Source organism: Heterodontus francisci, chromosome 23 (assembly GCF_036365525.1).
Source record: "Heterodontus francisci isolate sHetFra1 chromosome 23, sHetFra1.hap1, whole genome shotgun sequence".
NCBI lineage: Eukaryota > Metazoa > Chordata > Chondrichthyes > Heterodontiformes > Heterodontidae > Heterodontus > Heterodontus francisci.
Window position 1 is genome coordinate 48,299,673 of NC_090393.1, and position 14,341 is coordinate 48,314,013.

The window sequence follows — 14,341 nt, forward strand, 5'->3', positions numbered from 1 at the left end:
ATCCGCAGTATTTTGCTTTTATTTCAATTCTGTATATCCTCCAGCCTATGTAGTTAGGTGTAAATTTGAAGAGGGATCTATGCAAAGAGATACAGTAACTTTAAATATGTCGTTTATAGATATCTGACTCCCCCACGTCACCGCTCTATCTGCGCCCCCTCCCCACCCACATGATACACAAACTCACCATACATGTTGCCGTATCATGTCCATATTTCTGTTGCCCACCAAACAAATTGAGAGTCCATCTATCTGCACAGTTCATATTAGGGCTCTTCGCATCCAATGGACACTGCAGGTCACTTCATTTTGGGTAAGTAAACTACCCAGGATGGAAAGGATCCATGCAGACCAGGAATGTCCCATATGTAATCGCTGGTCAGCATTGAATCAGCTGCTCTCAGCCGGCATCACAGTCAGGCTACAACTGGCCTCAGTGCCTGTGGGCTGTGAAGGCAAAGTAAAATACAGCCAGGATTCCCACTCTGATCGCTCTACAGTGAATCGCCTCAGTGTATGTAATTGGAGGAGCAAAAAGTCTTGCAGCGTGACTCGGTATATCCCCATTGACCTTTTATTTATCCTTTGCCCTCACTGGGAGATGTGTTCCATTAATAAGCCTAAAACCCCAAATTGGAGTGGTCACCCAGAGAAGTCAAAGGTTACATTTCTCAAGCAGCAGGAGTCCTATTTGGTCTTTTTTCATCCCCAGTCCAGAGATCGGGTCAGAGATATTCAAGCTTCAGTAAGTCAAGAAAAAGCACCAACATTTTATAACAGGAGGTAAATCAAAGAAAAAGAAATTCACAGCTTTGGGCAACAGTGCAAACTGAATGTACTTTAATACTGTTTGTGTTGGAAATTTTGTGAATCTACAGAGTTTGCAAAGTGAGCTACAGTGACATTTAACAATTTGGTGAGTGAAATGCTTCAGTCCACTTTTTACAAATCAACAGGTCAAGGGGAAAAAGATACATATTTAAAATCAGAGCTTAAATTTTATAATGTGAACTTAATTTATGTGGACAAAATAACAGCACAAAATGCAGGTTTGATGCTGATAAATATCTCTAGAGTATCACATTATCGAGAATATCGGGAGTAGGGGTTTGCATAATTACCAGTGCTTGGCCCGTAATTCTGCACCTCCCCCCCCACCAACCAACCTTTCATCTTATGTAACTGTTGAATTAGACATATGATTTGAGGATTTTCATTAAACCTATTGCACATCAACATCTCTCAAAACAATCCCTCTATAATAAAGTAATTCTAGAGTTAAAAATATGCAAATAAGTACTATCTTCACAGAATGTTCATGGGTTTTGTAGAAGACTATTCCCCAAACATAACTGAGCACATTGGGAAATTGTTTAACTCCTCTTGTCTTTTTTTTCTCCAATGGCTTGATCCAGGCCTAAAGTATGTTACAAGACAGTCTGCTTTGGTTGGCATGGTTACGGTGCCGTGGAGGCCATCTGCTGTGGGATGAAGGTCTCGATGCTGCTGTGACTGGGCGACAGCAGGTGGCTGTGACCATCTGCTGACTGTGTGTTTTGATACATGACCAGACTGCCTGAAGAGACTGTGAATGAAGAAAGGAAAGAGAATTGTCACCACACTGACATTCATTTGATACGTTCTTTATAACCACCTCCCAATGGATTCAATGTAAAGACACCAGGGAAGACTTTTGCCTTCAGTGCTTGGGCAGTGATGTACTGAAGGAGATCCCTGGCCCTTTATAGAACCTGCCTGATACACCACCTATTAGGTTCAGGGGAAAGAGAAGCAGGAAGGTTCTATAAAGGGTGAGAGACGAACCCCCGCACCTCCCACCTCCCCAAACCCAGCACCAGATTACTGCCCAGGCAGTGAAGACAACAATCTAGCCCAATCATCTCCAAGCCGTATAGACAAGGAATGTCTTGGACCCCTGACTTCTGTCGCGTCATTTGATGTCGGTTGGATCAATAGGGTTTCTACTCCTGAACTCTTTCTAGCAGTACCCCACACACCCTCCCCAGCTGAAAATCTGCATGTAGTAATTGGTAGAAGGATTAGAGGGGAGTTGAGGAGACATTTTTCACCCAGAGGACAGTGGGGGTCTGGAACTCACTGCCTGAAAGGGTGGTAGAGGCAAAACCCTCATTGCATTTAAATAAAACTTGAATATGCACTTGAAGTGCTGTAACCTATGGATCAATGTTTCCTCTAAGTCGCATGGCTGTGCAGCAACCCAGAAGTTTCCGCGCAGGCCAAGCACAAGTCAGCCCCTTTAAGTTACTGCATGTGCATGGCTCCACAAAAAATTTAAAGGTCCATTGCACATAAATGAGTGGGCCATGCACAGCAAAAGAAAGTTAGAGGGATGTTGCTACGGATGAAGAGCTGGAAAGTGGGATTTGGCAGGATCGCTCTTTTTTGGCCAGCACAGACACGATGGGCCAAATGGCCTCCTTCTGTGTCATAAATTTCTATGGTTTCTCTGTATGAACATAAGGTCATAATAAGATTGGGTTTGGCTGACCTGTCTTCCACAGTCAAACACCATCTACCCTCACGCACAAAGAAGACCACATGGGTGAGAAGTGGAGCGTAAATGATGTCCATCAAACCTGTCAGGGGAATGAACAGCTTCTGGAGAGATGGAGGAGGATGACTATTGGATAGAAGTATTTTTTTTTTGTATAGCTTGTTTTCTAGTACAATTATCACTTGGCAGGATTTTGCAGGTGTCAGTTATGTGGTGCCCATGATAGCATGAATTGCAATTCGTTATGCTACCTCCCTCAGAAATATTTTTAATTCAGTAAAGTCTAAAGCTTACTTTGTCAACCTGTAAATTAAAACGTAATTCTTTTTCATCTGGTCAATCTTGCCCTGTGGTTGGCTTATTATTGTTGAACTACTGAATGGGTTGAACATTGCAGCAGGTATAAATAATGTTTGTGGATGCACAATGTGTGCAATAAAGGTTGGGTGGAAAACATCAAAACATAAACTATAAAGTAGTGAGATAAACTATAAGTCCAAAAATGTCACAAGTATCAGGAGTTGTAATGTTTTAACTCTTCAAATAGATATACACGTCCTCAATTAGGCATAGTGGTTAACTCACACCATTAACAAAAAAAAAGCAATTTCTAGAAAGCCTAGTGGGTGAGGACACCCACTCATTGTAAGGCTAAGCTAAAGGGCAAGAAGGGTGCAGATTGGATTTACAGTTTGTTTTGAGTTAGTTGGAATCTGCTGGGGCAACTTGTACACTTCTGGACTAGGGACAGAAATAATAATCCTGCGTTCCTACTGCTTACCACTATCCAGTAACCTGTCCTGGAAAGTGTGGCCTATGGGTGGGAATTGGTTGGGGACAATATGTAGTTCAGCCTGGATACCCTCCAAGGTCAAATAACCTGCTGACAGGCAACATCTCGGCTCACACTTGAAAAATGGGCAAGTGGTTAAAGGCCACCTAGTGCTGTGGAAACATACTTGAGGATGATTCAGAGCTTCAGGGCAGGAAGAAAGAACATTTTACTCTTTGGGTGTTTTTATCTTTTTCTTGCTAATTTTAGCAAGCAGAACAATTTGTGGTTATAATGAACCTTGAGCAGGAGCTGGAAGAAGAGATAAGACTTTGATAAGATCATTCAGTCACAAAGCCTTCAGCAGCTGTACTATTTAATTGAGAATGGTGTTTAACAAAGCAAATAGCAACGGGAGCAATATCATGTATACACATTAAGCATTCATCTGCTAATATCACATCAGTCATTCCTGGGCTGCAGAGAATATAGAGGGTTTATCCACAGCTGCTTGATGTATACTACGCTTTATCGTAACAAAGTGACTCCTGACAACGCAGAGCATGCGCAGAGCGATCGCGGACGTCATCAAGGCGTGCGAACATTTGTCTTGCTTGCCAGTGTGAATGCACGCATGCACGCGCTGACGTCACCACGTAATGACGTCATCACCCTCAATAGCCGCGATTGCCGGCTCCATTCCCCCAAACAAGACCCCGCTCCTTCCCATCATCCCCGCTTCAAATGCCGTTTTTAATTTCCCACTCCATCCCGCCTCGCCGCTGCCTCCCCTCAGCCACTCGCTCCCACCCTCGCCACTTCCCCCTCAGCCGCTCGCTCTCACCCTCGCCACTTCCCCCTCAGCCACTCGCTCCCACCCTCGCCACTTTCCCCTCAGCCACTTGCTCCCGCCTTCTCCACTTCCCCCTCAGCCACTTGCTCCCACCCTCGCCACTTCCCCCTCAGGTACTCGCTCTCACCCTCTCCACTTCCCCCTCAGCCACTCGCTCCCACCCTCGCCACTTCCCCCTCAGCCACTTGCTCTCACCCTCGCCACTTCCCCCTCAGGTACTCGCTCTCACCCTCGCCACTTCCCCCTCAGCCACTCGCTCCCACCCTCGCCACTTCCCCCTCAGGTACTCGCTCCCACCCTCGCCACTTCCCCCTCAGCCACTCGCTCCCACCCTTGCCACTTCCCCCTCAGGTACTCGCTCTCACCCTCGCCACTTCCCCCTCAGGTACTCGCTCTCACCCTCGCCACTTCCCCCTCAGCCACTCGCTCCCACCCTCGCCACTTCCCCCTCAGGTACTCGCTCTCACCCTCGCCACTTCCCCCTCAGCCACTCGCTCCCACCCTCGCCACTTCCCCCTCAGGTACTCGCTCTCACCCTCGCCACTTCCCCCTCAGCCACTCGCTCCCACCCTCGCCACTTCCCCCTCAGGTACTTGCTCTCACCCTCTCCACTTCCCCCTCAGGTACTTGCTCTCACCCTCGCCACTTCCCCCTCAGCCACTTGCTCCCACCCTCGCCACTTCCCCCTCAGGTACTCGCTCTCACCCTCTCCACTTCCCCCTCAGGTACTTGCTCTCACCCTCGCCACTTCCCCCTCAGCCACTCGCTCCCACCCTCGCCACTTCCCCCTCAGGTACTCGCTCTCACCCTCTCCACTTCCCCCTCAGCCACTCGCTCCCACCCTCGCCACTTCCCCCTCAGGTACTCGCTCTCACCCTCTCCACTTCCCCCTCAGCCACTCGCTCTCACCCTCGCCACTTCCCCCTCAGGTACTCGCTCTCACCCTCTCCACTTCCCCACTCAGCCACTCGCTCCCACCCTCGCCACCCCACTCAGCCACTCGCTCTCACCCTCTCCACTTCCCCCTCAGCCACTCGCTCCCACCCTCGCCACTTCCCCCTCAGGTACTCGCTCCCACCCTCGCCACTTCCCCCTCAGGTACTCGCTCCCACCCTCGCCTCTTCCCCCTCAGGTACTCGCTCTCACCCTCACCACTTCCCCCTCAGCTACTCGCTCCCACCCTCTCCACTTCCCCGTCAGGTACTCTCTCCCGCCCTCGCCACTTCCCCCTCAGGTACTCGCTCCCACCCTCGCCTCTTCCCCCTCAGGTACTCGCTCTCACCCTCGCCACTTCCCCCTCGGCCACTCGCTCTCACCCTCTCCACTTCCCCCTCAGCCACTCGCTCTCACCCTCGCCACTTGCCGCTCAGCCACTCGCTCCCGCCCTCTCCACTTCCCCGTCAGGTACTCGCTCCCACCCTCGCCACTTCCCCCTCAGCCACTCGCTCTCACCCTCGCCACCCCCCTCAGCTATTCGTTCCCACCCTCTCCACTTCCCACTCAGCCATTCGCTCTCAGCCTCTCCACTTCCCACTCAGCCACTCGCTCTCACCCTCGCCACTTCCCCCTCAGCCACTCGCTCCTGCCCTCGCCACTTCCCCCTCAGGTACTCGCTCCCACCCTCGCCACTTCCCCTCAGCCACTCGCTCTCACCCTCACCACTTGCCGCTCAGCCACTCGCTCCCGCCCTCTCCACTTCCCCGTCAGGTACTCTCTCCCGCCCTCTCCACTTCCCCCTCAGCCACTCGCTCTCACCCTCTCCACTTCCCCCTCAGCCACTCGCTCTCGCCTCTTTCCCCTCAGGTACTCGCTCCCGCCCTTGTCGCTTCTCCCCTCGGCCACTTGCTTCCCATATCGCCGCATTAACCCCCCACCCACCGCCACTCGCTCTCGCCCTCACCACTCCCCACTCCTCCCAGCCACTCGCTGCAGGCCTCGCCGCTTTCCCCCTCGGCCGCTCACTCCTGGCCTCGTCTCTTCCCCCTTCGACCAAAGCGCCAGGGGGCTGGGAATGAGCCGTCAAAGCGGCAAGGCGGGGAATGAACGGCCGAGGGGTGATGGGGCGACGCAGGAGCCAGTAGCCAAGAAGAGGGAAGCGGCAAGGCCTGGAGTGAGTGGCCGGGGGAGCGGGGAGTGAGCGGCCGAGGTGGAGAAGCGGCGAGAATGGGAGCAAATGGCTGAGGGAAGGCAGCGGCAAGGTTGGGAACGAGTGGCAGAGGGGGGAGAAGCGCGATGGCAGGAGGGAGTGGGGTACTGTTCGGGGTGGGATGGAGGCGGCAATCGTAGCCACTGTTGGGATTTGTGTTTAAGGCTGCGTTTGCTTTTTGTGACAAATTGAGCAGTGCCATCTTTATTACTGGCAGCTGCCTGAGATGTCGCAGACAATGATGTTTCAGTAAATGAGGCTGCATTTGCGCATGTGCCAGTACTGTGCCACCTAGTGGTTGTGTCGTCAACAAACGCAGCCTTATATTAAATCTAGGTTATTTTTCATTTATTTCTGTTCCCTTCTCTGGTCTGTTTGCTACAGCTGTCTGACCTGGTGGCAGGATTTTGCCAGTATTGTTCCAAAGTAGTGGGGGGATGTGGGTTGGGAGCAGTCCAGGGATGACTGTCTGTCCTTTCCTCTCTTCCTGAGAGAAAGTACATGGGTTACATTCAGCATTTCCATGCAGCACACAGCTGCAATCAAGAACTCAACAGGTGTGGTCAGATCACCAGCTCAAACCCATACGCAAGTCCTCCATTCTGTGACAAGTCAGTATAACAAGAGGATTAAATGGGCTGATAACTTACAAGAGTGGAGCCCACGGGTTTGTCTTTGTCTGAACCCAGCCCTTTAAACAGATTCCATCCTGTCTAATCTGACACACTGAATTTTCCCAGAGCCCCACCCATTGTGAAATTACAGATGGCACATGATTTTCCATCCATTTTATGTCCATCAGTGCAATAAGAAAATAGTCCTAATTAATACAGATCAAGTTAACGGTGCTATTTTTATTCTGGTTTCATTCAGGACATTTATTCCAGCTAGCACATTATATCAGACAACAGGCTCCCAAGGTTAAATCTTCTGATTTGAACTGCAGTTCACTACATGTACTAGAGAATAAATACCTGTTTGTTAACAGGCTGGATCACAAAGGAGGATGACAGCCCTGTACCAGGAGGGAGCAGTATTACACTTTGCATTCAGCGCTTGAAGATGATGACTTGAAAAAGAGCGTATTATAGGAAGATTACATAAATCATGATTAAGTGATCCTTGACTATACTAATTCTGGTATATACCATAAGTCAAGACTATATCTTCATCCTTCAGTTCCTGTGGTTACTAAGTGGGTAGATTTGCTAAGGTTTGCAATGTCATTCCATACAGCACACAGAAGAAATCGTCTCTCCCATGTGTAATAATTTTGCTAATGCATTTGTGAGGGTTTCCCCTGCTCACTAATTCTAGCAAAACTGTAAAAGCGATTGTTTATGACACGGTAATAATTTCAGTCAAAATACCAAAATTTTCAACAACGTATTTACATTGAGGCAGATTTTCAATTTGTCAAACGGGCATTGTGGATCAACAGCCCGTCATGAGAAGGGGCTCAATTTTCATTTCCATTGATTTTGATAGATGGCGTTTTTTTTTCAAAGCAATAAAATTGTTGCTTGAAGAAGATGAATATTAAAGAAAATGAGGTGTGGATAAAAGAGTGGGATTCGACTGGGTGGCTTATGTGAGGTAAATCACAATTTAACCAGCTGAAAGGCCTGCTTCTGTGCCTTCAGCATAAGGAAGTACTCGGGGTTCAGGGCTGTCTTTTGTATTGGAATGTTCTGCTAATTTAGATGGCAGTGAAGAAATTTGCATCAGCGATCATCAAATTATTTCAATAAAATGATACGATTACCGATCGACTGTGGAGACACACTGACCTGCCACTGAGTTACTCATTCTAACGAGTTAGCTTTAAATATCAGAAGACTCAAGACTCAAAACTTATCCTTGAAGTAATTACCTTCGCCCCCATTGACAGCTGTGCCTTCAGCTTTCTAGGCTTCAAACTCTGGTTTTGCCACCCTAAAAGTCTTTGCCTATCCCTCACTTCCTTTAAGGTGCTCCTTAAAACCTACCTCTTTGAATGAGCTTTTGGTCACCTGTCCCAATATCTCCTTATCTGGCTTGGTGTCAAATTTTGAAATGATAACGCTCCTGTGAAGGGCTACATCTATGAAAGTTGTTGTTGTAATTGTACGTCCAACTGCCTACGAAAGCCTAAGAATGTGGGGGTCTAACTGTGTTAAGGGAAACATTTGGCTATTGCCTTGTCCTTCAAATAGCTCCTCAGTTTCCCTTTCAATACACAGGCTTTGTCTTCAAACACTGTGCGTGTATATTAAGAATATTCTGATGGATACAAGCAGCAACTTGTCCTCTCTAATCAGCACCCAGATATGGGTGTGATATGTTGAGAATGCTGGCTCACTGCCAGCCTGTCACAGTTAAACTCTTCCAAAATTACCATTCTGTTTGTTTAATTGAGGGGCTGAAAGACTGGATTATTTACTCATTTAATGAAAACTTTTCCCATCTTTAATTTATTTTCTCCCTCTCAGCAATTCCTATTTCAAGGGATAACAGATCACAAAAGGCAGGTGACTTTGATATCACACAGAATCAGCATTTTCACTGCCTCCAGGACACTGATGCAAAGTAGAAAGGGGGGTGGGGAAGGGAGAGATGGCAGAGATGGAACAAGGAAGAGTATGTGGGGAGAGGGCAGAGCCGGAGAGGGAAGAAGGAAGTCGTGTAGCCACCAGTACTCTAACCAGTGTTATACAGGGATAGACCAGTTCCCAAAAATAATGTACCCTGGTATTATACAGTGACAGACCTGCACCTGCCAGTACTGTACCCCGGTATTATACAGTGACAGACCTGCACCTGCCAACACTGTACCCCAGTATTATACAGTGACAGACCTGCACCTGCCAGTACTGTACCCTGGTATTATACAGTGACAGACCTGCACCTGCCAGTACTGTACCCCAGTATTATACAATGACAGACCTGCACCTGCCAACACTGTACCCCGGTATTATACAGTGACAGACCAGCACCTGCCAACACTGTACCCCGGTATTATACAGTGACAGACCAGCACCTGCCAGTACTGTACCCCAGTATTATACAGTGACAGACCAGCACCTGCCAGTACTGTACCCCAGTATTATACAGTGACAGACCAGCACCTGCCAGTACTGTACCCCAGTATTATACAGTGACAGACCAGCACCTGCCAGTACTGTACCCCAGTATTATACAGTGACAGACCAGCACCTGCCAGTACTGTACCCCAGTATTATACAGTGACAGACCAGCACCTGCCAGTACTGTACCCCAGTATTATACAGTGACAGACCAGCACCTGCCAGTACTGTACCCCAGTATTATACAGTGACAGACCAGCACCTGCCAGTACTGTACCCTGGTATTATACAGTGACAGACCTGCACCTACCAACACTGTACCCCGGTATTATACAGTGACAGACCAGCACCTGCCAACACTGTACCCCGGTATTATACAATGACAGACCTGCACCTACCAACACTGTACCCCAGTATTATGCAGTGACAGACATGCACCTGCCAGTACTGTACCCCAGTATTATACAGTGACAGACCTGCACCTGCCAGTACTGTACCCCAGTATTATACAATGACAGACCGGCACCTGCCAACACTGTACCCCAGTATTATACAGTGACAGACCTGCACCTGCCAGTACTGTACCCCAGTATTGTACAGTGACAGACCTGCAACTGCCAGTACTGTACCCCAGTATTATACAGTGACAGTCCAGCACCTGCCAGCATTGTACCCCAGTATTATACAGTGACAGACATGCACCTGCCAGTACTGTACCCCAGTATTGTACAGTGACAGACCTGCAACTGCCAGTACTGTACCCCAGTATTATACAGTGACAGTCCAGCACCTGCCAGTACTGTACCCCAGTATTATACAGTGACAGACCTGCAACTGCCAGTACTGTACCCCAGTATTATACAGTGACAGACCTGCACCTGCCAGTACTGTACCCCAGTATTATACAGTGACAGACCTGCACCTGCCAGTACTGTACCCCAGTATTGTACAGTGACAGACCTGCAACTGCCAGTACTGTACCCCAGTATTATACAGTGACAGTCCAGCACCTGCCAGCATTGTACCCCAGTATTATACAGTGACAGACCTGCACCTGCCAGTACTGTACCCCAGTATTGTACAGTGACAGACCTGCAACTGCCAGTACTGTACCCCAGTATTGTACAGTGACAGACCTGCACCTGCCAGTACTGTACCCCAGTATTGTACAGTGACAGACCTGCACCTGCCAGTACTGTACCCCAGTATTGTACAGTGACAGTCCAGCACCTGCCAGCATTGTACCCCAGTATTATACAGTGACAGACCTGCAACTGCCAGTACTGTACCCCAGTATTGTACAGTGACAGACCTGCACCTGCCAGTACTGTACCCCGGTATTATACAGCGACAGACCTGCACCTGCCAACACTGTACCCCGGTATTATACAGTGAGAGACCTGCACCTGCCAGTACTGTACCCCAGTATTATACAGTGACAGACCTGCACCTGCCAACACTCTACCCCGGTATTATACAGTGACAGACCTGCACCTGCCAACACTCTACCCCGGTATTATACAGTGAGAGACCAGCACCTGCCAGTACTGTACCCCAGTATTATACAGTGACAGACCTGCACCTGCCAACACTGTACCCCAGTATAATACAGTGACAGACCTGCACCTGCCAGTACTGTACCCCAGTATAATACAGTGACAGACCTGCACCTGCCAGTACTGTACCCCAGTATTAAACAGTGACAGACCTGCACCTGCCAGTACTGTACCCCAGTATTATACAGTGACAGACCTGCACCTGCCAGTACTGTACCCCAGTATAATACAGTGACAGACCTGCACCTGCCAGTACTTTACCCCAGTATTAGACAGTGACAGACCTGCACCTGCCAGTACTTTACCCCAGTATTATGCAGTGACAGACTTGCACCTGCCAACACTGTACCCCAGTATAATACAGTGACAGACCTGCACCTGCCAGTACTGTACCCCAGTATTATACAGTGACAGACCTGCACTTGCCAGTACTGTACCCCAGTATTATACAGTCACAGACCTGCACCTGCCATTACTGTACCCCAGTATTATACAGTGACAGACCTGCATCTGCCAGTACTGTACCCCAGTATTATACAGTGACAGACCTGCACCTGCCAGTACTGTACCCCAGTATTATACAGTGACAGACCTGCACCTGCCAGTACTGTACCCCAGTATTATACAGTGACAGACCTGCACCTGCCAGTACTGTACCCCAGTATTAAACAGTGACAGACCTGCAAATGCCAGTACTGTACCCCAGTATAATACAGTGACAGACCTGCACCTGCCAGTACTGTACCCCAGTATTATACAGTGACAGACCTGCACCTGCCAGCACTGTACCCCAGTATCATACAGTGACAGACCTGCACCTGCCAGTACTGTACCCCAGTATTATACAGTGACAGACCTGCACCTGCCAGTACTGTACCCCAGTATAATACAGTGACAGACCTGCACCTGCCAGTACTGTACCCCAGTATAATACAGTGACAGACCGGCACCTGCCAGTACTGTACGCCAGTATTATACAATGACAGACCTGCACCTGCCAGTACTGTACCCCAGCATTATACAATGACAGACTTGCACCTGCCAGTACTGTACCCCAGTATTATACAGTGACAGACCTGCACCTGCCAGTACTGTACCCCAGTATTATACAGTGACAGACCTGCACCTGCCAGTACTGTACCCCAGCATTATACAATGACAGACTTGCACCTGCCAGTACTGTACCCCAGCATTATACAATGACAGACTTGCACCTGCCAGTACTGTACCCCAGTATTATACAGTGACAGACCTGCACCTGCCAGTACTGTACCCCAGCATTATACAATGACAGACTTGCACCTGCCAGTACTGTACCCCAGTATTATACAGTGACAGACATGCACCTGCCAGTACTGTACCCCAGTATTATACAATGACAGACCTGCACCTGCCAGTACTGTACCCCAGTATTATACAGTGACAGACATGCACCTGCCAGTACTGTACCCCAGTATTATACAATGACAGACCTGCACCTGCCAGTACTGTACCCCAGTATTATACAGTGACAGACATGCACCTGCCAGTACTGTACCCCAGTATTATACAATGACAGACCGGCACCTGCCAGTACTGTTCCCCAGTATTATACAGTGACAGACCTGCACCTGCCAGTACTGTACCCCAGTATTATACAGTGACAGACCTGCACCTGCCAGTACTGTACCCCAGTATTATACAGTGACAGACTTGCACCTGCCAGTACTGTACCCCGGTATTATACAGTGACAGACCTGCACCTGCCAGTACTGTACCCCAGTATTATACAATGACAGACCTGCACCTGCCAGTACTGTACCCCAGTATTATACAGTGACAGACCTGCACCTGCCAGTACTGTTCCCCAGTATTACACAGTGACAGACCTGCACCTGCCAGTACTGTACCCCAGTATTATACAGTGACAGACCTGCACCTGCCAGTACTGTACCCTAGTATAATACAGTGACAGACCTGCACCTGCCAGTACTGTACCCCAGTATTGTACAGTGACAGACCTGCACCTGCCAGTACTGTACGCCAGTATTATACAGTGACAGACCTGCACCTGCCAGTACTGTACGCCAGTATTATACAATGACAGACCGGCACCTGCCAGTACTGTTCCCCAGTATAATACAATGACAGACCGGCATCTGCCAGTACTGTACCCCAGTATTATACAGTGACAGACCTGCACCTGCCAGTACTGTACCCCAGTATTATACAGTGACAGACCTGCACCTGCCAGTACTGTTCCCCAGTATTACACAGTGACAGACCTGCACCTGCCAGTACTGTACCCCAGTATTATACAGTGACAGACCTGCACCTGCCAGTACTGTACCCTAGTATAATACAGTGACAGACCTGCACCTGCCAGTACTGTACCCCAGTATTGTACAGTGACAGACCTGCACCTGCCAGTACTGTACGCCAGTATTATACAGTGACAGACCTGCACCTGCCAGTACTGTACGCCAGTATTATACAATGACAGACCGGCACCTGCCAGTACTGTTCCCCAGTATAATACAATGACAGACCGGCATCTGCCAGTACTGTACCCCAGTATTATACAGTGACAGACCTGCACCTGCCAACACTGTACCCCGGTATTATACAGTGACAGACCTGCACCTGCCAGTACTGTTCCCCAGTATAATACAATGACAGACCGGCATCTGCCAGTACTGTACCCCAGTATTATACAGTGACAGACCTGCACCTGCCAACACTGTACCCCGGTATTATACAGTGACAGACCTGCACCTGCCAGTACTGTTCCCCAGTATAATACAATGACAGACCGGCATCTGCCAGTACTGTACCCCAGTATTATACAGTGACAGACCTGCACCTGCCAACACTGTACCCCGGTATTATACAGTGACAGACCTGCACCTGCCAACACTGTCCCCCAGTATTATACAGTGACAGACCTGCACCTGCCAGTACTGTTCCCCAGTATAATACAATGACAGACCGGCATCTGCCAGTACTGTACCCCAGTATTATACAGTGACAGACCTGCACCTGCCAACACTGTACCCCGGTATTATACAGTGACAGACCTGCACCTGCCAGTACTGTACCCCAGTATTATACAATGACAGACCTGCACCTGCCAGTACTGTACCCCAGTATTATACAATGACAGACCTGCACCTGCCAGTACTGTACCCCAGTATTATACAATGACAGACCTGCACCTGCCAGTACTGTACCCCAGTATTATACAGTGACAGACCTGCACCTGCCAGTACTGTACCCCAGTATTATACAATGACAGACCTGCACCTGCCAGTACTGTACCCCAGTATTATACAATGACAGACCTGCACCTGCCAGTACTGTACCCCAGTATTATACAGTGACAGACCTGCACCTGCCAGTACTGTACCCCAGTATTATACAATGACAGACCGGCA

General features: G+C 49.1%; 1 protein-coding gene across 1 annotated transcript in view; it reads right to left on the reverse strand.

Annotated features, from left to right (window-relative positions):
- Positions 1–818: 818 nt before the first annotated feature.
- hnf1a (HNF1 homeobox a) overlaps positions 819–14,341 on the reverse strand; it is a 258,658-nt gene continuing 245,135 nt past the window's right edge. The window contains exon 10 of the mRNA XM_068055205.1: positions 819–1,585. Coding sequence (XP_067911306.1) covers positions 1,458–1,585 — 128 coding nt within the window. The 3' untranslated portion in view covers positions 819–1,457. The remainder of the gene's footprint in view (positions 1,586–14,341) is intronic.